At 33.3% G+C, this 27,993-nt stretch overlaps 2 protein-coding genes across 3 annotated transcripts in view; one reads left to right on the forward strand and one right to left on the reverse strand.

The window, feature by feature from the left end:
• The window catches only part of LOC143225304 (uncharacterized), a 520,157-nt gene that overhangs the window by 40,715 nt on the left and 451,449 nt on the right, over positions 1-27,993 (reverse strand). The gene's annotated exons all lie outside the window — the stretch shown is intronic.
• On the forward strand, positions 15-27,950 carry LOC143227091 (uncharacterized). Of its 2 annotated transcripts, XM_076458620.1 has the most exons (6): positions 15-94; positions 255-326; positions 764-843; positions 23,196-23,300; positions 23,770-23,862; positions 27,830-27,950. In XM_076458620.1, the coding sequence occupies exons 2-5, from the start codon at positions 284-286 to the stop codon at positions 23,857-23,859; spliced, it is 318 nt and encodes a 105-aa protein (XP_076314735.1). In that variant the 5' UTR covers positions 15-94; positions 255-283; the 3' UTR covers positions 23,860-23,862; positions 27,830-27,950. The 2 variants fall into 2 exon arrangements, with proteins under 2 accessions (XP_076314735.1, XP_076314733.1); XM_076458618.1 differs by lacking the exons at positions 15-94; positions 255-326; positions 764-843 and adding exons at positions 21,221-21,366; positions 21,791-21,858.

Genomic DNA, 27,993 nt, shown 5'->3' on the forward strand with positions numbered 1-27,993 from the left:
TATCGAAGGGGGTTACTGTAAACACTAGCTGTAATCATTCCTCACTAGATGAAACTAAACACAGTTTCTCCAATCCAAAACAAGTAACGCAAGGGTTAGTATATATTCTAGCAAAACCCTGTTAATGTTTTAGCAATTAAAATTTAAGTTAAACTATTGGTTAAAACCAGTTCGGTGAATGATATAAAAAAGTCTTGTAGGTCGAAATCTTCATTAAGCCAGCAATATTCTCAACATAAAAGTTCTGTTTATAGCTCTGGTTGTACTCGTGAGTGTGTCGTTGATGAAAGCAGACGTTATTAACATAGCTTGGCAAAAGATGTGTCGTAAGTTCATTTTCATGTTAAATGGTGTATAAAATTTAAACAATTGTATTAGTGGAATAAATATTATATTTTGATATCTGTATTTCAGTAGAAGAAACACAACGCAATAAAAACTGGAGTAAAATATTATTCAATCATATATTTTTTTCATACACTTACATTTCTGTACTTAAAACACAGCAAAAACTGTAGTTTTATTATTAGTATTAAGAGTTAGTTTTCAAAACTTCAACAGACATCATTCATCTGGGTACAACATTAACTTGGGAAATAATTTGACAACTGAAGCTGTACACATCTATGACTTATAATCTGTTATAAGGTAAAATGTGGTAACTCGTTCTTTCTATTTAATAAAGTTTTTCCGGAAAAGTTGGTTTGTATCATATTAAACATATCGTCTTTAGTTAAATCAAACATGTTTTTCTCTTGTGTAGAGTCGAAAGTGGATAAGCCTCGAAAGGTGAACAAACTGAAAGAATGCATGGACTCAGTTTTTAAAGACAAGTTAGACTGGGTTGGTGTTAGTTGTATTATGATTAATAGTGTTTCCATAATTCATGGTAATTTGTTAAACAATGTGTTGCTAACGTGAATGCGCTAACATAGAGATAAATTACAGATCTAGAACGATGTTATTTTAAATTAATTTTAATTTAGTTACTTATAATTTCCGTTTTATAGCTTTGTATCAGAAATGTTACAGTTTTTAATACTCAGTTTTTAACAATAAATGTGTAAATAAAGATAAGCAAATTGTAAATAATATTTAGTTTATATTGAAGGTTAATATGACGCATTAAAAACAATCCTAAAAATCAGTGTCCACTGCTGGAAAAGGAGTAAAGTTATGGTTTAGTTTGAATTTCGCGTAAACCTTCATTAGGGCTATCTGCGCTAGCCGTCAATAATATTGCAGTGTAGGACTAAAGCTAGTTATCAGCACCCACTGCCAACCTTTAGGGTTTGACCGTCGCATTGTAACGCCTCCACAGCTAAAAGGGTGCGCATGTTTGGTGTAACTGGGAGTTGAATCCGCGACTATCAGATGATGAGTTAAGTGCCTTAACCACCTGGCTACGCCAGGCCCTGAAGTTGTGTACTTAGAAGGCTAGAATATAATAACATATTATGTGGCTAAACGAAACAATCAACACTAACAACAAGTGCATTAAAACGACAACATTCACGTACGATAGAAGAATATCTTAAGCGTTTTTCTGTATTTTACAATCAGGAAAATTATTCATGCAACTTTCTAGCGCACAAAAACGAGACATCTCCAACTTCGAACTGATGTTTAACAAACTAAACTGGGAGAAGGAACTTAGCAACACTAAAGTTTTGTTCTGTAGCTACAACAAAGTATTGGTGCATATTTCATTATGTTGTTATATATAAAGATATACGTGTTTGTGTGTGTTATTCGTATAGCAAAGCCAGAAAGGACTATCTGCTCAGCCCACCGAGGAGAATCGAACCCCTGATTTTAGCGTTGTAAATCCGGAGACTTACCGCTGTACTAGCGTTGGGTTTACATAAAGATAACTAGCATATCTAGTTCAATGCTGTATTTATTATATTTTATTTGTTTTTGTTATGTTTTTCGCACTCTGTCTTTATTTTAAGAATATTACTTATTTTTAGTTTATTAGCTGTTGTTTGAGTATAAATAAACATATTAAGTTCATTGTTAATAGGCCAAAAAGAAGCAAAGAGTAAAGTAGTTGTAATACAATTTATGGCAATTATTTCTTTTTGACACACCAATTTAAGTGTAGAATTAAACATAATTAAAACACAGTAGTAGCATGTAATATAAAATCTAATGTAGCAGAAAATGTTTTGATCTCTAGCTTCCAGATCAGTTCGAGAGTGTGCATTTTCAAAATTTCCTCTTGGAAATATCGAAGAATTAGCTCATAAACTCAATTCATTTACTTTTGTCCATCGACATTTGCAACAACTTGTTATGGTTTCAAAGTTGGGAAAATGGGTAACACATGAAATGTCAACTGATAATCTGCAAGAACGAGTAGACATCTGTACATCTCTTTACTTTCATGAACTTCAAGCTTCGTTTTTGAACCGTTTAGTGACTGGAAATGAGAAATGGGTACTCTATCAAAATGTTAAGTGCCGTCGACAGTGCAAGACAACTACCTACACTACAGCCAAAAGCGAATATGCGCCCTAAGTTTTTGCTTAGTATCTGGTGGAATAAAGGTAGTCTAATACACTTTGAGCTATTACAACCAAACCAGACAATCACTGTTAAGAGATACTGTCAGAAACTGGATCGTTTGTTTTGTTTGTTTGTTTGTTTGTTTTGAATTTCGCGCAAAGCTACTCGAGGGCTATCTGCGCTGTAACTGGGTCGACTGAACACTTAAGTAAAAAAAAGATACTTACTTTGGTGAACCTGAAAGGAGTTCTTTCCCACCATGACAATGCACGACTTCATATCGCTAGAATCACTTCCAGAAAAATTGAAAAGCTGGAAGAAACTTCCTCATTCCTCTTATTCTCTTCTTATTGTTTCTTCAAATTACCATTTTTTTTAAAAGCTTGCAGCATCATCTGAATGAAAAACTATTTCCTTTTTGTCTCAAAACCACCTGATTTTATAAGCATGGTTTTGAAAATATTTTGAGATGTTGGCATACTCTTAATAAAAGTGATGGAAAATACATAGTTGATTAAATTTGTTACTTGAGTTATTTTTCTCCTTCTAAATCTGAAACAAAAGACAGCCCGATATGGCTTTGCTATAAGAAAACATACACACACCCTGTGTAAGCATAATGTGGATAAAGTCCAGGGTGAGGGAAGGACTTACACACAGTATAATATCAGCATCTTTTTCTCAATTCTGTTCTTTATGCTCCATTCATCCCTACCCCTACTTAAGAATATTTTAATGTTCTTCTTTACTTTTTTGTATACCTTTCTAAGGTAGCATTGTGCTAGCTGTTGAGTTTTTCACGAAATTGTTTTATTTAAGTGGTGTCTTAGGGTCGTTGGGAGAACGAGGCTGAGCACTTTGACGAGAAAATAAAGCAGATTCTCTCCATTTATTCTACCCTTAACTGTAACCATTACATAAGTCAGGTAATTAAATACAGAGAACTATACACAAATATAACTTATCAAACCTCACTTTTTTCAAAGGTTAGGCTTAACAGTGCATTTGTGTCTTGTAAGAGGAAAATAGGTGAGATAACTGGGTAATTATATTAGGTTTTAAGTCTATATTATAGGTAAAACCAAGCTGTGTACTACACATAAGGTTGTATATGAGCAAACCTATTCTTTATAACTTAGAGCTGCCTTTTCTCATAATATTCTGATTTTTATGTTTGAAAATGTGTTCACAATATCTAAAACTTAAATAATGATAAAAACATAAATGTGGGAAAAGGTTAATACTTATGTAATTCACGTTAAAGGTGTAAATTTAATGTGTGGATTTTCAGGAGGTATTTGACAATGTGCCACATAAAAGGCACGTAAAAGGTATTTCTAAAGACGGGAAAGAACAGAGTATGGAAAAAAAAAGCAGATGGTGCTTATAAATAGAGTTATTCAAACTGGATTAATGCCACACGTGGGGTATCTCAGGGTATCTTAGTGCCTTTGCTCTTTTTTGATTTACATTAATGACAGAGATGAAGGAATAGTCAATAAATTCCTTAAATTTGCTAATGGTATTAAAGTCTTGGGTGTTGCTGGCTATAAAGAGGATGTTGCTGCTTTATTATAGGACTCAGATCATTTGTTGAATTGAGCAAATAAATAACAGGTAGATTTTAATTAAAAGAGATGTAAGATAAACCACACAAGTAATCATAACTTGAATTATAATTATAATCTAGATATAAATAACTTCAATAGTGTTATTCAAATAAAGGGATCTCAGTTTTATGGCTGATCAGTCTCTTAGTGAAACCATATTGATCATCCAATAAAATTTTTGTTTTGAAGGCTTTTCAGAAGTGCTTACTCCTGTACCATATACATATATGTGTGTATGAAATATATTTCACAATAACAAATTAAAAATATAATATTGCGTTTTTTCTTCAACCTTAGTCGAATGATAAAATGATGGCATGGATTTGTTTTGTCTGTCGCTCAATTGGACGCTAATTGACTGAGTTGAACGTTTGATCTTTAAAGTATTATGCACACGTGCTTCGTTTTACTATTTGCGGATGGCAGCGAGCACAGATGTGTGCCTTCAAGTGCCACAGCAGTATAACTACAAACGTACAAAACTAGAAATCTGGTTTCAATACCGTTAGTAGGCAGAGCGTGGATAACCCATTGTGTAGCTTAATACGTAACATCCAAACAAGAGCACAGAGGAGTAATTGTGGTTGTGTATATTTATTATAAGTTTTTCTTGTTTGTTTTTGAATTTTTGCAAAGCTTCACGAAGGATATCTGCGCTAGCTGTCCCTAATTTAGCAGTATAAGGCTAGATGGGAAGGCTGCTAGTCATCACTACTCACCGCCAACTCTTAGGTTACTCTTTTAGCAATAAATAGTGGGATTGACTGTCACATAATAACGCTCCAGCAGCTGAAAGGGCGAATGTGTTTGGTGTGACGGAGTTTTCTTCGTAGAGTACCAGTTTAAGAATTAATTACTAATACACTTAATTTAAGAATCTTATTTCATTATCCAGTTTCTTACAAGCTTTTCATTGTTCACCCCACTTCAAAATAAATATTATTTTAGCTCCTGATTTTTAAATGGTTGGATCACAATGTTTAACTAATGTCTAAATACTTAGTGTCTTAACTAAGTGCTTACGCAACCAAATTGTAGGTTATCATATAAAAAACCATAAATAGTTTGGTAAAATTTTTATAAACTGCAATGATTTAAAGTTGAATTAAATCATTAGTATAATATATTGCTTATAGTCCTAATATTAACGCTGATAAAAATAACAGAGGTCTAAGAAGAAATCAATGAAATTGTGAGAGGTGAAACAATGCTAAAATAAACTGCTCAAAAAATTAAGGAACGAGTAAATATTTCAATATATTTTTGTCATAACTAAATTTATGTATGAAAAACTTATCCAATCGTCTACAAGTATATGTTTTGAGCTTACGAGTGATTTTTGAAGAAACTCAAACGAAACTCACGTCACTCAAGGACAATACAACTCAAGTACCCTATATAAGGTTGTTACTTGAAACTATGGATTCCACATTAATTGTCGAAACAAACATCAATATGGATCTTATGTGGAACGTTTCTCCAGTGTGTACCTTCATCTTGTGTACTCAAGTAGTCAAGTTACAACTGACAGAGAACGAGGTGGACAGGGCGGTCCAGATTGTGGAGGATGGCGAGACTCAAAGGAGGGTGGTACAGCGAGTCGATGTGTCACCAAGCGACATCAGTCGACTTTGGCAACGTTACCAGGAGACGAACTCTTATGGCAGGAGATAAAGTCAAGGCTGTCATCGTTGCACAACAGCCAGAGAGAACCGCTACATCGTGACTATCGTTCTCATGGACAGGTTAGCTACGGTTCGGTTACTGCGAAATTACCTTAAGAATTCCACTGGAACCTATGTGTCGACCAAAACAGATCGCAATTGTCTGCACGAAGGACGTTGGAACTGTAGTTATCTTAAACTGTAGTATCTCTATACAAGAAGAACACATGTACCTGTATTTCACGTAAGGCAGAATAAAAGAAATCTAACTATGAAATGGAAATATGTATAACCTGATATTATGTTAAAGCAACAAGTGAAATATGCGTTGGTTGGAAAGTTCTGAACTAAAACGAGAAATAATGTACTTCTACCCTGTGTAGACGAGTGGGCTGCCATACTACAAGATAACATCGATAGACTGATTCCAAGTATGCCAAATTGTTGTCAGGAGTGTGTTATAGTCCGTGGAAATCACAGTGGATATTGAATATTTCAAACAATTCTTGAATAAGCGCACGTAAACTGTTTAAAGTATTGTTTGATATGGGATATCAGTTTTGGTGATGTTGGTCATTTTTAAAAATTTTACTTCTCCATTTTTATCGTTCATCACACATTTAAAAATAGATACAGATGGAACTGAAATGAGGTAAATTACTCCAAAAATAAAAATATTATCCTAGTTGGAACACAGAGATAAATTATATAAGAAAACGTACTTGTTCCTTTAATTTTTTGAGTAATTTATAACAGATAGTTGTGTAGTGTAATTTTATAAAAATACACAATTGCTTTCTAAATATGCTATTGGATATATTATGAATAGATAAAAATGCACTACACACGTGCTTCGTGATCAAATGTTTTCGATAATGCTTTATATTTCGTGCAACGTAATAATGTTTGTGTTCTGTTATACACCTTCGGTATAAAGTTTGGTGTATAACCCACATGGGTACAAAAGTTAGAAGAACTTTAATCATTAAATAAATCCGTATCTTCCCGACAAACATGTACGTTTTATGAGCCAATGTGCCATTTATTATTTCAAAATAATAACTATTAACAAATATTTCGATTTCTGCCAGATATGAAAAGAATGGGCTCGAGTATTTACAATTACAACCACAGAATTGCTATTACCATTCATTTTATCTATATAATTTATAATTCTAAGTCTTTTATGCAAATTCTTATTGAATATGTATTCTTGTGTGAAATAAAATACAAAAAGTTAATCTATGAATGGTCATTCAGTAGTCTAGTGAAACCAAATTATTTTGATGTTATTAAAATGAAGCTGGTGGAGTCGTAAGGAAAGACTTTTCGATAATGATTTACATTTTCGGCAATATTTTAACATTTCTGTATGATACATAATTTTATGACAGTATTCAGACTTGGTTTTGCGTTCTGTTCCAGACTTCTATATAAAGTTTGATGTGTAGAACACATGCTACCTGGGATAGAAGTACTTTAATCCACGATTTAATTCAAAACTTTCAAAGGAAGACACGTTCTATGATTCGGTGCACCGCCTGCTGCTTTAACATAATAACAGGTTATAGACATATTTCCTTTTCCTAGTTGGATTTGTTTATTTTGCTAGGTATGATATTTAGATGTTCGAACAGTTTGTGTATAGAGACGCTACTGCTCAAATTAGTTAAAATTCCAAAGACAGAATGTACTGTCACGTGCTTTGTGCTTACACCATTCTGTTTACTAATGTCGTTTTGAATTCGACGACTTTTATACGAATTAAAATTGATTATGCATTACATGTTTGAAATAAAGTACTTACCCACTACTGAACACTGACTTCACTAAGCACATTCGATCTGACTCAAATTGATTTTGAGTGTTGGGTAAGTCATAAACTGTTATTCCACATTGCTAACAGTTATTTTATTATAACTACTTACAAATTATTCGATTATGAATTGTCTCCAGCAATTTTCTGTTTACTTTACTTTATTTTTTCAAATGAAAGTGTATATCCAGTAATACATGTTATATGTTTAACAGTGTTTATTTATGTAGTAATACATATCAAATGCTCTGCATTTAAAGTGATATAGGAATTCGTGTAAAATTCTTTAATGTTGGAATTGTAGTTACTTTAAACAGTAATATCTCTATACAAGAAGAACACATGTACCTGTATTTCACGTATGGCAGAAAAAAACAAATCTAACTATGAAATGGAAATATGTATAACCTGATATTATGTTAGAGCAACAAGTGAAACATGTGTTGGTTGGAAAGTTCTGAACTAAAACGAGAATTAATGTACTTCTACCCAAAGAAGACACGTGTTATATACATGAAACTTGACACGGAGACTATACAAGAGAATGCAAAACCTAGTCTGAGTATCAACCAAATATTCTGTATCGTGGTAGGATAAATAATACTTTAACTGAACTTATAAATATTACAAAAATCATTTTGTTATTAAGCAGATGGGTAAAGCATTCTTTATTTAAATACGATATATTCAGTAGCATATAATTAACGTATATTAGGTACAGATCCATATTTTGCAACCTTTTCTTCCATTTAAAGAACGTTTCACATCATTATCTATAACCTATGTGTTCTGTAGCACAAGCGTAAGTCTGAATGCTGAAAATCCTGGGTGTTCAGACCACCCTTAGACTATTGTGTAGCCTTGGCCTTAACAAAATGCAAACAAACTTTCATCCATATTCTCTAAACTTCCATTATTTGCAACAAGTGTTAAAATCGACCCGTACAAGCAGTATATTAAAAGCGCAATTAATAACAAGTTATTAACATCATACTGTCACATTTTATGTTGTTTACAGCCTCGAGTTATATAAACCAGCTTGGCCCAACCATTTAACTATCAGGAGGAAAATAAAATTTATTATAAAGATTTGAGCCAAACAATAAGATAATAGTAGAAAAGTTGGGACTGATATAAGGTTTTGAAATTTTACTTTACAACAGTAGTTTTTGTAAAGAAAATCTATAATAAATTTATAAAATCGAAATTTTATCACTTTACTGGCCGCCAACTATATACACTGACAAAAGTTGAAAGCATGTGCACAATGCTCTTGAGATCGCTCGTTCAATTCAACTTACGAGCTTTTCAGCAGAGGGGAATAAATCTAAGCTGTATTTTTGTCTTTGATTTTGAATTTATACATTTTCTGTTAATATCACCAATGTTTTAACACTCCTACGAAAAGTGGGGCCTAATAGGCCCCAGAGCAACTTGAAAGGTTATTAATATTAGGCTAATAATTTTGTATTTAAATGAAATTGCCATTTAAATCCATTAATGAATGGATTAACGAGATTCCCACTGTCCCTGTCTACTATCTAGCGAAACCACAGCCAGGGGAACGGGCTTGGAAAAATCAGGACTAGAAACGTCTTTTCGTAGGAGTGTTAAATAAAAAACAAGCCTATTTAATCGACGAGATGAAATTAAGAAATCGACTTTTTACTAGTTTTGTTGGCAGTACTCTTCATTTTATACTTTCAGTACGTAAACCAACAATATTACTATGATATACATTTGTTGCTAAGCGACATGAAACAAAATCCATTGTTGGACGGTCATGTTATGGAAGCGCACTGGCTTTTCTACACATTAGCAGTTTTAAACCCAACTGATTTTTACCAATGACTATTCCATGAATACCGCACAAACTGATTTCATGAATAACCTTAATTTTGATTGGCTCACAAAGGAATTTAGCGTCGAGGAAGAGCTTTTTAATAGCCTTCATGTCAAAAATTTTAGAAATTCATTGGTTTTAAGATATTGATTATTTTAATTCTTTACTTTATTTTTGAAGTTTGGTTTCCATCAACTCTTTTTTTATGGGTTTTAAAACATATTTCTGGACTGAAACAGACCTTGCGGGCTTCCAGGTGGACCACACTGATACAAACAATTTCGAAAAGCAAACATTTTACAGAGAAACAGTTGATGGAAAAATCATTTATTCACAGTAACTTATAGCAAAACTATTAATTTTCTTTTCATTTCTACATGCTAACCTGTTTTAACCTACACTTTAAGTGTGTAAGTATCTATCAATAAAAATTCAAGAGCAATTAGCAACTTATTCTGTTGTATTCACAGATATCTGTCATATAGGTTATAGGAACGTAAATAGTTTCTTCCAATGGGTATTATTTATTCCGTTATTTGATGGTTAGAGTACTCGACTCGGAATTTGTGGTTAGTGGGTTCGAATCCACTTCATCGAACATACTCCACCTTTCAGATGTTGCCTTCCTTCTAATAGTTTATCACAGCTTATTGAGGCTAGCTAGAGTAGATGGACTTCGAGTGGTTTTGCGCGAAATTCAAACCAAACACATTAATTACAGTGTCATACATACGAACGATGAGAGATTCTGCGCTTGGAGAGGGTAAAGGAAGGATATACCTCTGAAAGGCTCTTGATTTCTACGTATACAACCCATATTTCGCTTCATATTTTGGTAGTGTTTTTACTATTCACTTCGAGTTTTACGCCAGTAGACACAAAGACAGAAGACCTTATTACCATTTGAATTAGCCCAAGACAGGAAGTTCAACTTCGCTAAACAACGAGGCGACATGCCGTCCGGGGAGTCGGAGACCAGGGAAAACGATGTAGCGTCTGAAACTGAGGGAGCAAGCCCGTCTATTTCAGGGACAAAAAGTAAGTCTAGTGACAGTGGCCAAATAGAAAATGAAAATGTAAAATTAAAATCTTTAATGTTCATAGCAGAAAAAGAACTAAAAGCAAAGTTAACGCCTATTAAAGAAAATACTGTTAGGACTAGAAAAAAAAAAAGAAAACTAGTAAAAGATATTATGCCTTCAGCATCTGAATATAATGTAGCTAAGACTACGGTTATAGACTAAAATATGCCAACAACTAGCAGTTCTAGCAACCCAAACCCCACCCTGGATATTCCACAACAAACAATTTCAAACAAAGACGAAGTTCTTTCTGACGACGAAGGCTTCACGCTTGTGCAGACTCGAAGTCAGAAAAAACAAATTAAACAAAGAACAACCACCACAGACACACATACACAACTCGCACCAAAATCACCTAAGCACGCAATTATAATCCAAGGAGTTCCTGGTAGTTTCAACCAACCACAATTAGCCAAAGAAATATACAGGTGCAAACCTAACACAAAGATTACTAATATTAAGCGACTGCCCAGAGGCGGTGTTCTGGTTCAAGGACAGGAACCCGCTGACTTTAACAGTCTACTGAAAGCTTGGCCTTCAGACGCGTTCAAAACAGGAAATATTACAATACACCTACCAGGAACTAAACCAACACCGAAATCTTTTGTGATACGAGGTGTACATAATTCAATAGACATAGAAGACATTAAGGAAGAGTTAAGTACGCAAAACATATTTCAGTAGACCGTATAATTTCAAATATTACTAAAAGACCCACAAACCTAATCAAAGTAGTCACAGACAACAGCCAGGATATTACACAATTCATTAATAATGGTATCACTATGTGGTATCAAAAGTACACAGTAGAACAAACAAAAACACCAGCAGTGGTTGTCACACAGTGCTACCAATGCCAAAGGTTTGGACATGTAGCAGCAGCATGCCAAGCAAATGCGCGTTGTGTGGGCTGTGGGGAGAATCACCACATTACCCAGTGTACAAAACAGAACCCCAAACCCAAATGCTGCAATTGTGGGGAAGAACACACGGCAAATTATAAAGGTTGTCAGAAATATAAATCCATTAAAACACACTTATACGAAATTAAAAATCCCAACATGAACAAGCCGCCACCACCACGAACAATTAAAGAACCCACACCTACCACTCCAGCACCACAAAGCACAACTACACAAACAAACACTTACGCTGCAGTGGTTAAAACTTCATCATCCCGACAGGAAAAAACCATTACCAAGTGAAGAGGAAATATCAAAACCACCTCAAAATACACAAGCAACAACAATTGAAACAACACTGACATCTGCCATAACTTCCACTTTCTCGGAAATAATGGCAGAATATACAAACCCTACAAACACCAACAGTCTCACAGACATAATAGTTAAAATCATTTTGAAAAACATACACAAATTCCTGCCGCAAATTTTAACCTCCATCATAAACTCTACTAAACATGGATAACTTCACAGTTCTACACATCAATATCCAGGGTGCTCTTGCTTCCAAGAAACATGAGATTGAAGATACAACAAGCTCCATAAAACCTGATGTAATTATAATTAGTGAAACTCTCTTATATAACTACCATCGATTTAACTTAAACGGCTACTCCATTATTAGACATGACAGGAAGGATAATAGAGATCCAAACAGAGGTATTTTATTATTGTATAAGACTGAACTTATAGTTCAGGAACTTAGTATCCCTTCCAGCAATGAATCTATAATTATTAATATAAAAACGCAAAATCATACAGACGTTACTGTGGCGGGCATCTACTGCTCGCCTAGTACAGTGTTAGATGTAAATCTATTGAATGTATTGTATAATAGCAATTGTAATCTTATTATTATCGGCGACCTAAACAATAAACATATAGCATTCAACTGTCGTAGTACAAACGCAAATGGCAATCTACTTTTTCAATTTTTGGATGAATCAAACATGACTTTATTAAACGATGCAACACCGACACATATCTCGTACGCACACGGCACCAGTGAAATACTGGACCTGTGCCTGTGTTCGTCAAATATGAGTCGCAAATTCGTAAATTTTCATGTTGGTCACGATATAGATAGTGACCACCTCCCAGTTTGGTGTATCTTCAATCTCACCCCCCACTTAAATAAAATCATAGTGAGAGACCAACTGAACTACAAAAAAGCTAATTGGCCAGTTTTTCAAACTATATTAAATAAAGCCTTACCTCCAGAAGTACTACATATTGCCGCGGACGCATCAGATATAGATGCATACTGTCATATCATCTCTGAGTGTCTAAAACATGCAGCCAACAGTTCGATACCGAAACAAAAACACTTCACAACAACTCATTCATGGCAACCACACAAAGACATAATACACTTAATTAAAAACAGACGTATACTCCGCAGACAGTACATTCAAAATCGCAACCCCACACTTAAAACTCAGATAAACACAATAAGGAATAAAATACGAAACTTAATCACACAACAGAAACAAGAAAACTGGGACACCTTCTGTTCCGATCTAAATCACAAAACTGATCCTAAACAATTCTGGACACACTTGAAAAGATTTACAAACACAGGAACAACAAACACAGTATATCCACCACTGGAACTGGATGGAGAAACAGCATACACTAACACAGAAAAAGCCGAGATATTTAAAAAAAACACCTAGAAAACACGTTCAAGACACATCATGAACCAGACATGAACAGATACTTTTATAATACAGTCACAAACTTTATTGATCAAAACAGAAGCATTTTTACACCTAAATTTCCAGTCAACACTATTTCACACCAAGAAAAAACAAAAGACTGGAGCACTCATCAACTGATAAAACATATCACTGTAACAGAAGTCGTAACTGCTATTAACAACACAAAAAACAAAGCCCCTGGAGAAGATGGTATTCAAGCTATCCTCCTAAAACAAGGCACTCAGAGATTATATGAACACCTAACAGCGTTATTTAATCTCTCACTATCAGCTGGATATATCCCCGTTTCTTGGAAGGAAGCAATAATATTAATGTTCCAGAAAGAAGGAAAGCCAGCGAATAAACCAAACAATTACCGCCCGATTAGCTTAACCAGTTGTATTGGCAAAGTATTAGAGAGGATAATTAGTAATCGTCTGTCAGTTTACTTAGAAGAAAATTCAAAATTACCAGAAATTCAAAACGGATTTCAAAAAAACCGCCAAACTACAGACCACCTGATTCGACTTACAGAATCAATTACCGACAGCTTCAACAAAAGAATGCACTGTAGCTTGCTTTCTCGACATTGAGAAAGCATTTGACACAGTGTGGCATAACGGCTTACGACATAGATTACTTGAAATGGCATTACCCCAGGAAACTATTCGCTGGCTGTCCAACTTCCTGGATAACAGAATGTGTAAAGTAAATGTAAATGGGGCCCACTCAGGGTCCTTTTCACCCGAAGCAGGAGTCCCGCAGGGAGGGGTTGATAGCCCTATATTATTTATCATGTACGTGAGTAATATGCCTCTGTCGGACCTAAATTTAGGTTATGCATCACAGTTCGCTGACGATGTAGCAGTCTGGAAAAGTGCCCCCACTCCGTCAATAGCAGCAAAGAACCTACAACCAGTCCTAAATAACATCGAAGAATACTGCCAGAAATACAGAATCAAAATCAATATTCCAAAAACCCAAGTCATAGTATTCAGCAGACTGAATAAGCTGAAAAAAGATCCACCAAAACTCTATATGAATGGATCACTTTTACTGACTGCTACTTCTGCTAAATTTCTAGGTCTAACCTATGACTCAAAATTAACGTGGCTACCACATATTAAAAATGTACTGATACGAATCTGGAAAAGAGCAAACTATGCAAGAAGTCTTTCAGGTAAAATACAAGGAACATCACCAGACAACATACTTAAAATCTACAAAACGTACATTAGACCAACAATAGAATATGCATCACCTGCCTGGATTAACATAACACCCACACATGTACAGAAACTTCAACGTATACAAAATTCAGTACTAACTTCAGCATATAAAGTACCACGTAGCACCTCAACCACATTCATGCACAAGTATGCAAACATAGATACAATAGCTGAAAGACTCTTGCTTAATTCTTTAAAATATTTCAATAAGAATTGGCATAAAAATGACTTAATGTGTGATCTCGACAGATATCACGTACATGATGTAAATGGTCCTAAATACCTCTCCCCTTTTAACATATATTTAAGAAATGTAACACAAGCTGGCCACTATGCACTAGACACTTAGTCCTTGTTTCTTTTTATTATTATAATTATTATTTTCTTTTTTAATCATTATTTTTTTCCTTTTTGAATTATTATTCAAGTATTGAATAATAATAATTATTATTACTTTCTTTTTGTGTGTGTGTGTGTTACTACAAGTAGTAGTAGCATTCTCTCAATCGAGAAAAGGGAGAAAAATACAAAAAAACATATATATATATATGAAAACACAAAAAAATATATATAAAAAAAATTAAATGAAGAAAAAAACAACAACAACAAAAAACTTCTTGTTCGTCCATGCATGGACTGAGCCCTGAAATGGACCTGAGTATGATGTTATACTTTTACTCTGGCCCAAAGCTTTAAAAAAAAAAACCCTAAAGACAGACGCTATAATCGTTCGGGAGGGAGGAAGAGGTCAAATGAACCTGACCCTCCTGGGTATTTAACAACATCAATACCCAAATACCGACACAGTGAAACTTGTCATACATACTTAGCCTTGGGTTTAGAAAATGTTGCATGAAAATGTCGTTAAAATTATTAAACATTATCGGTCACAGATATGCTTTATCTGCATAAATTAATTTCTAAAATTTTTAATTAAGTTTCAAATGAGAAAATAGTTCTGGTTCTTGATTTAAACTTTGATATTCCAATAAAAAGGGTTAAATATGAAGATTATCTATTGCATATTGAAGAGCTGCTGAAACGGCCCAGCATGGCTTGGTGTATTAAAGCGTTCGACTTGTAACCGGAGGTTCACGGGTTCGAATTCTCCTCGCATCAACCATGCTTGCTCTTTCAGCCGTGGGGGCGTTATAATGTGACGGTCAATCTTATTATTCGTTGGTAAAAGAGTAGCTCAAGAGTTGGCGGTTGTGGGGTAGCGTTCACTAGTTGCCTTCCCTCTGGTCTTACGTTGCTAAGTTAGGGACGGCTAGCGCAAATAGTACTTGTACATCTTTGCGCGAAATTCAAAACAAACAAACAGCTGTTGAAGCAGTTGTTTAAACAAACAGTCGAATGGACAGACAATGAATTTTTAACGGCATAAAAAATTAAATTAGCGGCACCGCTTTAACATCTTTCAACGATCATAACTAAAATAAAAACTTAGGTTCATAAAGATGGTTGTTCAGTTAGCCGATACATATAATCATGAACTAGCGAGGTTTTGTAACGTTTATTTTAGAAATGATTACACTAACACAAACAACCGAGTTTATTAATGGAGTATATTGTGCTAGTTTTACATATGATTTATTTGTACAAATACACAATTACATAAGACTGGAATTAACTTTGCTATCAGAAGTACCATAATGAAGTGAGATTCATTTAACATGAGTTTCATAAACATGTGAAATATGTCAGCAAAGAAGCGTATTTTTATTCAACAATGATTTGTATAACAAAGTGTTGATATGAGATCAAGATTAGTCTGGATGCTTGCTGATTTGTTCCTTCGTCACCATTGAAAATGGTGACTTGAAGAATATCATCAATATCCCAAGAAGATCTTGGATGACTAATATTCAACAGTAGCTAGAGTAGAAATGACGACTTTATTCGAAGCATTTTTATTTTTTCTTCTTCAAGCGATGGATCTGGTATTTAGTAAAGAAAATCGTGTAGTAATGTGTTCTCTTTAAATTGAGAAACGGTTCTTAAAAACGCGAGTATTAATAGAGTTAAAAGGTGTTAATTACTTCATTTGGGAATATTTTTATTTAGAATAAATTTAACCGATGTTAAAAATACACAGGTAGATGAAACTTTTGATTCTTAAGAAAAACAAAACCATAGAAGTTGGAATCCATCTTGGTGAAATATTTTTGTTATGTCGTATTAAAACAATTCTGCACGTGTAAAACAACAAGTCATTAGACAACTACAAACAATATAAAGTCGCAGGTGTAACAGAATATATTAGAAATAAATTTGGACTCAGGGAAAATACTGATTTCCGCACAAGTATCAGGTATGTCTGCTTTATAATTGGAAATTCTGGCAGAATAATTACAAACTATATTTAAATCAAACTCAACAACAAAGGTAAATATCAGAAAACGAAGAGACTGGATGCGTTTCGTAAATTTTAGTAATAACATTCAAATACAAAACAAAAAAAAATGTTCGAACTTGAATACGCACCGTACAATCGTCTTCTAACTAGAACATTTAATTAATTAACAGTTATTATTCCTAGAGATGATTGTGTATTAATCGACTCATATCTTGAACCAAGTGGAACTCTATATTCTGAGTAAAACTAGTGCTTTTGAGCAAACAGTAAACTCGAGTTGAGCTCACACGTGATAAGTGTCACCAAGTGGCTGTTCGTTCCATAATAATAAACAAAAGCTGTAACATCTATATACCATCTACTCGACAATTTCCAAAGCTGAAGCAGACTTCATACTGATGAAGTGGGTATTTACTGTTAGAAATCAACGAAAACGAATCAAGAAATCGAAATGAAAGTTTTGAATAATTCTGTATTAATAAAATGTAGCGGAAGATGTATGATATCCTGCTATATTACACAGGAAGAAAAGAGCAAAAGTTAAAATAATTTTTCAAGAAAGATTTATTTCATTAATAATATAAACCATAAAAGAATGTCAAAAGAGTAGCTGTTTATGACCACTGTATAAATATAATATTACTTGAAATATTTATCACGATAAATAAATTTAGGAAACATAGATTCATTAAAGTACATTGTTTTCAGCACCTTTGTGCTACTATGTTGGGTGAAGCAATAACAGTGCTGTTTGAGAAAATTTCATAAACAAGCACAACTTACTGAAGAATTTCCATTTTTAACCAGTAAGATAAAGAACAAATACGATAATGTCTTTGTATAAAGAACAAGCGATCCCTTTTTATTACTCAGATAATTCTCCCTGAAAGAGAGTTTCTGAAATTTTAACATGTCTCAGAGTAGATAGCCGTCGTGTAGCTTTGTGCGAAATCCAAAAACAAAAACTAATTAGCATGTCTCATCATTGATTTAGTGGACAAATTGTCTGTTAAGAGCCTGGATAGTGTTTAGACTTAAAGGAATTTCATTTGTCTAATTTTCTCTAACATCATATCCAGTACAAATAGTGGAGGCAAGCATTTACCTATCCAATTCGAAATGAGCTAAACGTGCAGGTACATCTGGAGAAAAACTAAACAACACTTTATATATCATACAAGTTAAATACTTTTGATTTATGAAACTTCAAAATTTCTATAAAACTATCGAAATAAATTGATAATAATTATTTAATACCATTGAAGGAAAGTTATTAAAATTGCAACAGCTTTCATCATGGCTTCTGTGAACCGAGGAACCTTTCAAAGACTGGGTGGAATTTTGACTTCGAAGTCATCTCACTTTTCTCATTTTAATCGTAAGTTCTTCCATATTGGTAATGAAAGTGACGTTTACCTTTTGAAAAGAAAGATGTAAGTTTATAATAATGAAAGAAGGGACCATTAAAGACATTATTTAACATTATGTCTGTCACCAAAAAAGTGCAATAGAATTTGTTTATTTTACTGGATACTTGTCAGGAGTATATGTTACATCTATTGTCCGCGTTATATCAGGAATAAAAACAAATTTAATGATACTTATCTCTGTCACTTTTCAGATATCTTACAAGTGAAATATTTGTGGTTCATGACCTTTCAAATATTCTATATAACTACAGTATTATAAGAATTTGCCCGACATGGGCAGGTGGTTAAGGAACTCGACTCGTTATCCGAGGATCGCGGGTTTGAATTTCCATCACACCAAATGTGGTCGCTTTTTCAGCCATGGGGGCATTATAAAGTTACGGTTAATCCCATTATTCGTTGGTAAATGAGTAGCCCATACAGCTGACGGTGGGTGGCAATGAGTAGCTGCCTTCCCTCTAGTGTTACACTGCTAAATTGTTAGCTTTGAACGAAATTCATAAACAAACTAAGGTTAATGAATAAACGCCATATCAGTATTTTAATTTCTTATTGTGAAATATATTTCATACATACATATATGTATATGTTACCCCTCGAGTAGCTTTGCGCAAAATTCAAAACAAACCAAACAGATTAACAGAAATATACTATATCTTTTCCTATGTTCAAATGAGCACCAACAAAACTGCTGGGTGAGTGTTCGGTTTTCAGGTATACAGTGAAATACTACTCACTAGATACCCATACTAGGTATGTTAGCTATGAGGTTGTGACATTTGTCTTCAGCTGTAGCCTGAATGTAAAACGATTTAAACAATTCTCATAATCTGTGGCAAGTTGGTGTCTTCACTGTCTAGCGCTATCTTACATGTATAGGTTCAAAATGCAGAAAAGACAGCGAATCAATTTTGTATTCTGGTACTTTTTGTTATACATGATTTTTGTTTTTTTATGGCTGAGCACAAAGCTGCATATTTCACTTCGTGTTCTTAATGACAACGTTTTATAATTACATTTTAGACTTTTATTGAAATCAAATAATGTTTGATTAGTGATGTTTCATTTATGAGTGTTCAAAAGATTGTTTATTGGATCATCAGCAGAAACTTTCATGAAATGAAAACGTGAATTTACTGTGTACATATGGTTCACATAAACTGTAAATGCTACGTGTATGTTATTTTAGAAGCAAAGTAAAGTTAGCGTGTTCCTTGATCAAATTTAAAGTTAACAGGTATTAAAGTTAAATTTAATTGTCAGCTTGAGAACAAGCTTGAAACAGAGGAGGGAGGAAAAGTGTGAATACAAACATACATTTTATTATTTACTTTCAGTATTTTTTTTTTTAATGTATCATTTTAGTTTAGTTTTTGTCATGCTCTGGTTGTGTTTGATGTAACTCTTTTACGGGTGCCACCATAAAATAATATGGATTTACTCAAGCTATTAACCAATACAACATTCACTGTTAATGCAAATTAGACCACGCAACAATGTTGTACCTAATTTAAGAATAGACACACTTTGTTTACTATTAATTTCAGGAAGTAAGATATATCCACCTTGAGCCGGAACTAGATCATTTTTGCCAGAAATGTTCAAACATTTTTAGCCACCTAGCGACACATGTACTCTCAAGATATTACTCAGTTTGTAATTCATTGAATTTTAAAGTCGTTTGGCAATACGTACTAAACGAAGGCAATAATAATCTACAATATAAATTTCCTGTATACACATATCTATTTAATACTTACAACACCATTACTGAGGTGTACTTGCATATGTATAAGTGAAGAACGAGTGTCTTTACAAAATTTCAACCATTTAGATTGGATGTTTTGTCTTCTTTAGTTAAATTCGTTAAATTGTTAAATAAACCGTTTTATGTTTTAGAGTGACAGGAAGGAGGAAGTTATCATAACATTTTCAGATATTAAATAGTTATGTTTTATATCTATAAACAATATTTATTTTAATTAGTTGACATACATTCTCAAGATAACATTTCAAACATCCACTTTTACTTATTCATTTGGCCAACTAACATTATTGTTCACATTGTAACTTTATATGCGATACACTACTAAGCAGCAAGGTTTTAAAAACATGATAGTCAAGTTTAATTAACATTAATTTTAAATTACTATCCAGAGGCAGGGAGGTCATTCGGAAGCTTCAGGCCTTATCCTGCTGTTTTATCTGAGTAAAAGATTGACTGTCACTTTTATAGTGCTCCCACATATGAAAGTGGGAAATATATTTGATGGTTTTACTATTATAGCATTGGATCCCTCGAGCTGCAGATTGACACGCTAACCACTGAGCGACAGCTGGCCTAGTTATGAATATAATACTTTTTGAGACATTTTGGTATTGATTGGTAAGTTCAAAGCTGATATGATAGATACATGATATTATAATATTATGTAAATTATTTATGTATAGAATATAACGTCAAACATACTAGTCTTTCCAAAAATACACAACATATGTGGAAACAAGAGAATACACAAAAATATTGAAATTAATACACACAAATATTTCTATAAGCGACTTACCAGATACACGTTTATTATTTCAGTGTTGTTTGGCAGTTTAAGTTATTTGTTGATCAGTAAAAAAATCTTTAATAATGTTCTATACTAAAATTCTTATGTAGTTCGTGAATTTACAATATACGCAATATCAACCTGTATTATATTTTCCGTAGTAGATGTAACTACAAACAGCTCTTTCAACCTGTAATACTTATAACGTGCTTTAAAAGACTGAAACTTTCACGAAGATAAAATGTTAGACAAACAGATTCTAGTCATGTGATCTAATTGTATGAAATAAGATGCCTGTGTTTGGTATAGGCACTCAGTTATTGGTTGTAGCCAAACGTAGTTTCTTCAATCCGAAAAAAGGTAACATAATGATTGGGAAATATACTAGTAAAATACTATTACTCTTAGGGTACTTACAAATTAGTTTAAATTATTGAGTGAAAGCAATTAGATGAATGATATAAAAAGGGTCTTGTAAGATAAATATATGCATGAAAACAACAAGATTCTCAACATGAAAGCTCTATTTGTAACTCTCGTTGTGCTCGTAACCCTAACGTTGACGAAAGGCAACATGATCGATGTAGGCTCTCAAATAATATGTAGTAAGTTCGTTTCAAACTTGATTGGTGTATAAATTATTAAGTTATCGTATTATTGGAATAAATGTTCTATTTTCATATGTATACTTGATAATTAAAATACAACGCAACAAAAACTAAAGTAAAATATACAGGTTTTGTGAAATTTTATTTTTCGTGTTGATATTTTATGTGACTCTAAGAAGTACAAAGTTAATTTTGAAAATTTCAACAGATATCTTACTTCTGTGTTACACATTAACTTCTAAAGCATTAGACTTTTATACTCAACAATAATTTATACGAGTTATATAATAAGGCAACTTCTTTCTTTTTAATTTATTAAAGTGTTTTTACGAACGCTGGTTTGTCGCATGAGAAAAATATCCTCTTCGAGTGAAATCAGTATTTTATTTTATTTTTTTCAAAAATTCACAAATGAATAAAGACAAGCCTGACAAAGTAAACGCAATGAGAAAATGTATGGAATCAGTCTTTAAAGAAAAGTCAGATTGGGTTAGTATTTTTAACATTACGATTAAAAGAGTTTTGGTAATTTATTGTAATTTTGTAAACAACGTGCTCCTAACATAAATATACTAGCTTTAGACATAAATTACAGATATAGCATGATGTAATTTTAATTTAATTTTTCCTATTTTAGTTATAATTTTCATTCTCTATATTTGTATTAAGAATGTTACATACCTCCAGTTTAAAAGCGGTAAGTTTATAAATAAAGATATGGAAATAATAATTTAAAATTTAATTTATATTGAGGATTAACTTGACACATTAAGGAAGAAACCCAAAAATCAGTGTTATCTGGTGGATCAGGCATATTATGGGCTACCAAGACTATATATGTATGGTTCGAATCCCCCGAGCGAACAGAACACAGATAGCACATTGTGTCACCGAAAGACATAAAACAACAACGTTAAAAACAGGTGTAATAAACAACAACATTCAAGTATTTTAAAACTGAAAAATTAATATCTACAATTTTTAACTAATTGTTTGTTTGTTTTTGAATTTCACGCAAAGCTACTCGAGAGCTATCTGCACTAGCCGTCCCTAATTTAGCAGTGTAAGACTAGAGAAAAGGCATCTAGTCATCACCACTCACCACCAACTCTTGAGCTACTCTTTTACCAACGAATAGTGGGATTGACTGTCACATTATAACGCTACCATAGCTGAAAAGGGCGTGCATGTTTGGTGCGACGGGGATGCGAACCCGCGACTCTCAGAATACGAGTCGCACGCCTTAACCAACCTGGCCATGCTGGGGCCTTTTTAACTAATATTTAATGAAATTTAAACCATAAGAAAGTGTTTCTCTCAAAAACAGTAAATATTTTGTTCTGAAGACTACAACATAGTGTTGTTATATATGGACATAATTAATACATCTAGAAAGGTGCAGTAGAAATGTGCGTTTGTTTTCCTCCTAGTAGCGCAGCAATATATCTGAGGCCCTATAACGCTATATTAGGGTTTCAGTACCCATGATAGACAGAATACATTGTGTAGCTTTATGCTTATTTACATCCAACCAACCAATCATTTTATTTTATTTGTTTTCATTATGTTTTTACTTTTCTACCTTTGTTTCAAGAATATTACTTACTTTCAGTTTATCAGCAGCTATTTATGTCTTAATAAACATTTTGAGATGATAAGAAACAAACTGAAGAGCAGCATATTTGATAGTTGTTATAATACAATTTAAGACAACTGTATGGCTTTTGACACATAAATTTAAGTATACAGTTAAATATTATGAAAATAACGGTGTAGAAAAAAAGATAAAAGTTGATTTGACAGAAGGTGTTTTTCTTTATCTCAAGCTTGCAGATGCAATTCGAGAATGTGAATTTTCAAAATTTCCTCACAAGAATTATCATGCACATTTGAATGAAATGTGTAAGAAAGAAAGAAAGGCTGATGTACAGGTAATGATGAACTATTACAAATATTTATTTATTATCTACTCTTATTTAATTTATCTCTGAATAATATTTCCTTATTTATCTTAAAATATTCTATAATGAGCTATTATAGAAAAATGTTCCTTTTATAACCACCAGGTTTCTAAGTTAAGTTTCAGTATTCTACATAATTCGTTTATTCGTGAGTTCTTGTTATGAGTTATAAAGGTTGATTTTGAAATTTAAGAGAAAAGTCTTCAAACTCTGTAAATGTGTTTCGCTAGCATGTACATTACTGTTTGGGAGCTATAAATAAAGGAAAACGTGAAGTAACTTCAACTAATAGTCAGCAAGGAAAATTTTATATGTGATATCCTACAATATAACTAGATTTCAGTTCTAAATCTTTAAATAAAAATATTTTATGCTTGAACAAACTTACAATATTGTAGTATTTTACATAACATCAAGTCTTATTTGTGTATGCTTGCAGGATATAAAAAATTGTATCGCTGAAAAATTTGCAGCAATTCACGAGGATCCAGAGAATGTACTGGCTAAACTGATTGATAAGTGTTTTTAAGAGGTAAATTACTGAGGTTAAAATACAATTATATATGTCCATTATTTTCTACAAAAGTGTTTAAAATATTTGTAGTTTCAAATAAAGTAACATACTGTGTAATTGTTAAACTCTACAGTAAATATTTATGCATAAATTTCATAACTTTCAGTTTAAGTGGGAATACCATAAAAATAAAAAATAAAACTTTCTTGTACATAGTATTATAAACTAATCATGTTTATAAAACATATTAAACTTGTGCTTTTTATATTCTTTTATTTTCTAAAATACATAAATTTATGAAAATACAGGGTATAGTATTTAGTATGTTGGGAAAGGTTGAGGAAGAAATAGCATTTTATCTGTTATTCTTTGCTGATTAGATATTTACTATAAAATTGCTAAAGTTGTATAGCCATATTTAAAAATATAATGGTCATTCACAGCTTTTATAAAAGCAGTATTATTCTGTTCTTCTACAATACGCATTTCTTATTAGAAAATAATAACAAAGAAAAATACCTCTTAGTCAATTTGAGTGTGTTGATTTCAAATCTGAAGTCGGTTTTTGTCTGCAAGCTACAGATTTTATGCAATTTGACATTTTTATTTATTTTTTTAATTTTTCGTTATTATAGGAAATTATAGGAATAGCTTATCAATTTGTTTGTGTATTTTATTCAGGTAGGAATTTGCGTTTGTAACTTTTGCGTTTGTACACTTCATCTGGACAATCTCGTTTAATGCTCCAGCAGTAGTCAGCCATCATACTTTTGTCCCAGCGCCCTTGGTAGCGTTCTTCCATGACCTTTAGGTCTTGGTGGAATCGTTCTCCTTGTTCGTCACTTACAGACCCCAGGTTGTCAGGGAACTTATCAAGGTGGCTGTTCAAAAAATGAAGCTTGATGCTCATGTTGCACCCGAGATCACAAAAAGCGAGGAGCATTCTGTTCACAAGTTCACTGTAGTTCTCCGCCTTATTGTTTCCAAGGAAGTTCTGAACGACTGCCACAAAGGATAACCATGCAGCCTTTTCAAAAGCGGTCATCTTAGCAACAAACTGATCATCACGAATTAGGGTTCGAATCTGTGGGCCATCAAACACGCCTGCTTTGATCTTCTCAAATGATAACCCTGGTAAAGCTGTGATGATGTGTTAGAAACATTCACCTTCGGTTTCCAGTGCCTTGACAAATTGCTTCATCAAACCTAATTTGATGTGAAGAGGAGGAAAGATGATCTTATCTCTGCTTACAATTGGGTCTTGTATGATATTTGGCATGCCTGGTTCAAGGGTGTCACGAATAGGCCAGTCCTTCTGGACCCAATGTCTGTCTCGTGCTCGGCTGTCCCACACACAGAGGAAATATGGAAACTTGGTGAAACCTTTCTGTTGTCCAAGAAGAAAGTTGACCATCTTTAAGTCTACACAAATGATCCAATTGTGCTCATGATATTTTAATAAGTCCATGACCATTCTCATATCATCATGGTCTTCCCGCAAATGCACTGAGTGACCGACAGGTACTGCTCCATAAACATTCCCATTATGTAAAAGAACACACTTTAGACTGCGTTTTGAACTGTCTAAAAAGAGTCTCCATTCAGCAGGACTATAGTAAGGTACACCCAGTTCTTTGAGAAGCCCTTGGATGTCATGGCAGTAAACAAACTGACTGTCTTCTGAAAAGAAGGTCACAAAAAGCTGGTCACGCTTTCTGAAATATGATACTTTAACAGAGCGATCAACAAGATTTCTGCCTTGTAATCTTGATGCCAAAAGCTCTGCTGCTTTCTTTGAAAGACCTAAATCCCGCACCAAATCATTCAGTTCAGCCTGGGGAAGAGGCTTGGGGACGGGGAAAGGTTCAGTGTCTGAAGAACAGTTCTCCGATTGTGTACACTTATCTAACAATTCACTGTCACAACTGTCTTGTTCGCTTGTATCATGTCCAATGTCTTTATCGTCCAATGAAGGCAAGCCTTTGAAAACTGGAACAGGAACTTCTTCAGAGTGCGGAGCAAACTGAATAGCTGAGGGAATGTTCGGATACGTAATCTTATGTCGGTTTTTCTTCCCAACACCCGTTGTGTTTACCATGCAGAAATAACAGTCAGTTACATGGTTGGTGGGTTCGCGTCAAATCATTGGAACACCAAAAGGCAGACCATTGCGTTTTCCTTTGGTCCAGTCTCGAAGCATTTCCTCACAATTGTGGCACACAACATGAGGAGCCCATTGCTTGTCTTGATAACCAAGATGAACTTCAAAATATGCCTTGTAGGCCCGCTTGACGAACGAGGATATGTTACGTCTCTGACGATTGAGTGTGTAGCATCCACATATGTAGCAGAAGGCATCAGGCTTGTTTCTGCAATGATATCTATTTTTGGAAGCCATGTTTGATCTGAAACAAAAGAAGAATGATCAAAATATTAGAAGCTATCTATATATATGGACGTGAAAATGCTTATACGTGGTTTATGCAAGTTCACATTTGTACAATTTCATTAACCTCAAATTGCATACAAACTAGTGCTTGTAGAGAAAAACTAATTTCAGATTTGAAATCAGCGCCTAAAACTCCTTCAGAATCAGTTAAAATATCCAATGCAACTCAGAGTTACTGAAAAAGTGTTCCCCAGTGTTATCTACCCATTGTGATTTTAGCAACGCAAGTGTAAGTGGAGAGAGTGCTGCTCTAATAAGCCTAACGTTGTTACGTTGTTTTTGTTGTTGTCAAAATATCGATTAAATGTTTAGCTTATTTCTGAATTAATTTATTTTCTGTTATATCACCAAAGTCTTAAGTAGGAGAAAAACTGGAGACTACAAAATAAGAAGTGAAGAACTATTCTTCAGTTCTGTAGTCTATACATTTAATTTTATACTTTCAGAACGCAGACGGGATTTCTTTAAATAGATTGACAAAATACCTATAAACTAAAGCATGTAACAAAAATCAACATTTCCATAGAACTGAGCTATTAATACGCACGTGTTTAAAACTTTTTTTTTAACTTTTAGCAATATATTTTTGACTGAAACAAATAACAACATACATCATCTTTACGGATTTCTCCTTTCTTAAATAAAAAAGGAATATTTAGTTGTGTATTTCTCACAAATAGTTCAAAAATAAAAAAAGACACGCATATATAAGTAATATAAACTGTAACAGGAAGTCGAATAGCTAGATCGATAAATGTCAAAGATCTAAGTCATACTAATAATTATATGGGGAGTTTATTTGACACGAAATAGATAATTATTGCTTCTAATACTCAGGTGCAACAAAATTTTAGAATGATAATTCTAAGACAGTGAACGTTAAATCTATATGTATAGCAACACTTTGATGTATAGAATGAAATACGACATCACAGATGAAATATTAACTACCACTTACATAGTTTGTTTTTTAATTTCGCGCAAAGCTACACGGGGACTATCTGTGCCAGCCGTCCCTAATTTAGTAGTGTAAGAATAGAGGGAAAGCAGATAGTCATTATCACCCACCGCCAACTCTTGAGTCACTCTTTTACCAATGAATAGTGGCTTTGACAGTAACATTATAACACCCTCACGTCTGAAAGAGCGAGCATATTTGATTTGGCCGGGATTCAAACCTGCGACCCTCAGATTACGAGTCGAGCGCCTTAACGACCTCTCCAATCGGGCCTACTTTTATAGAATTTGAGATTAGGTAAATTAATGAAAAATATTAATAAAAATGTGATTTTTATTTAATTCAAAATGAAAAACTGATTAACTGTTCATTTACATGACTTTCGAATTAAGATTTATAACTTTATGAAATGAAAAATAACAAAGTTATATCTCTTTAATTTATAACATTTGTCAATATTTTGTTATTTTTTACAACTTCTGGTACTAAATTGTTTGACTGATATATCAAATGAAATATTATTAGTTTTAATCTAGGTGAATTAATATTAATTATTACAAAATAATTTATACTTACAGCCTGAACAGATCACTGAACAGCTGATGAGGACTAACATTTACATATTAACTATACTATAATAACCTAAATCTGTCCTGGTGTTCTTTTTTTGGTATTTGTTGAGCTCTCCGATACCTTTATCTCGATAATAAAACATTCTTAAAGCAAAAAAGCTGTTGAGTTT

The sequence above is a fragment of the Tachypleus tridentatus genome, chromosome 9 (assembly GCF_004210375.1).
Source record: "Tachypleus tridentatus isolate NWPU-2018 chromosome 9, ASM421037v1, whole genome shotgun sequence".
Lineage (NCBI taxonomy): Eukaryota > Metazoa > Arthropoda > Merostomata > Xiphosura > Limulidae > Tachypleus > Tachypleus tridentatus.

What these genes read in the sequence shown, in the direction of transcription:
- LOC143227091 (XM_076458618.1), top strand. Translation starts at nt 21,249, where the DNA reads ATGCATGAAAACAACAAGATTCTCAACATGAAAGCTCTATTTGTAACT. An exon ending in AGGCTCTCAAATAATATGTA is followed by an intron (nt 21,367 to 21,790) that starts GTAAGTTCGTTT and finishes AAATGAATAAAG; the next exon opens with ACAAGCCTGACAAAGTAAAC. An exon ending in TTAAAGAAAAGTCAGATTGG is followed by an intron (nt 21,859 to 23,195) that starts GTTAGTATTTTT and finishes CTTTATCTCAAG; the next exon opens with CTTGCAGATGCAATTCGAGA.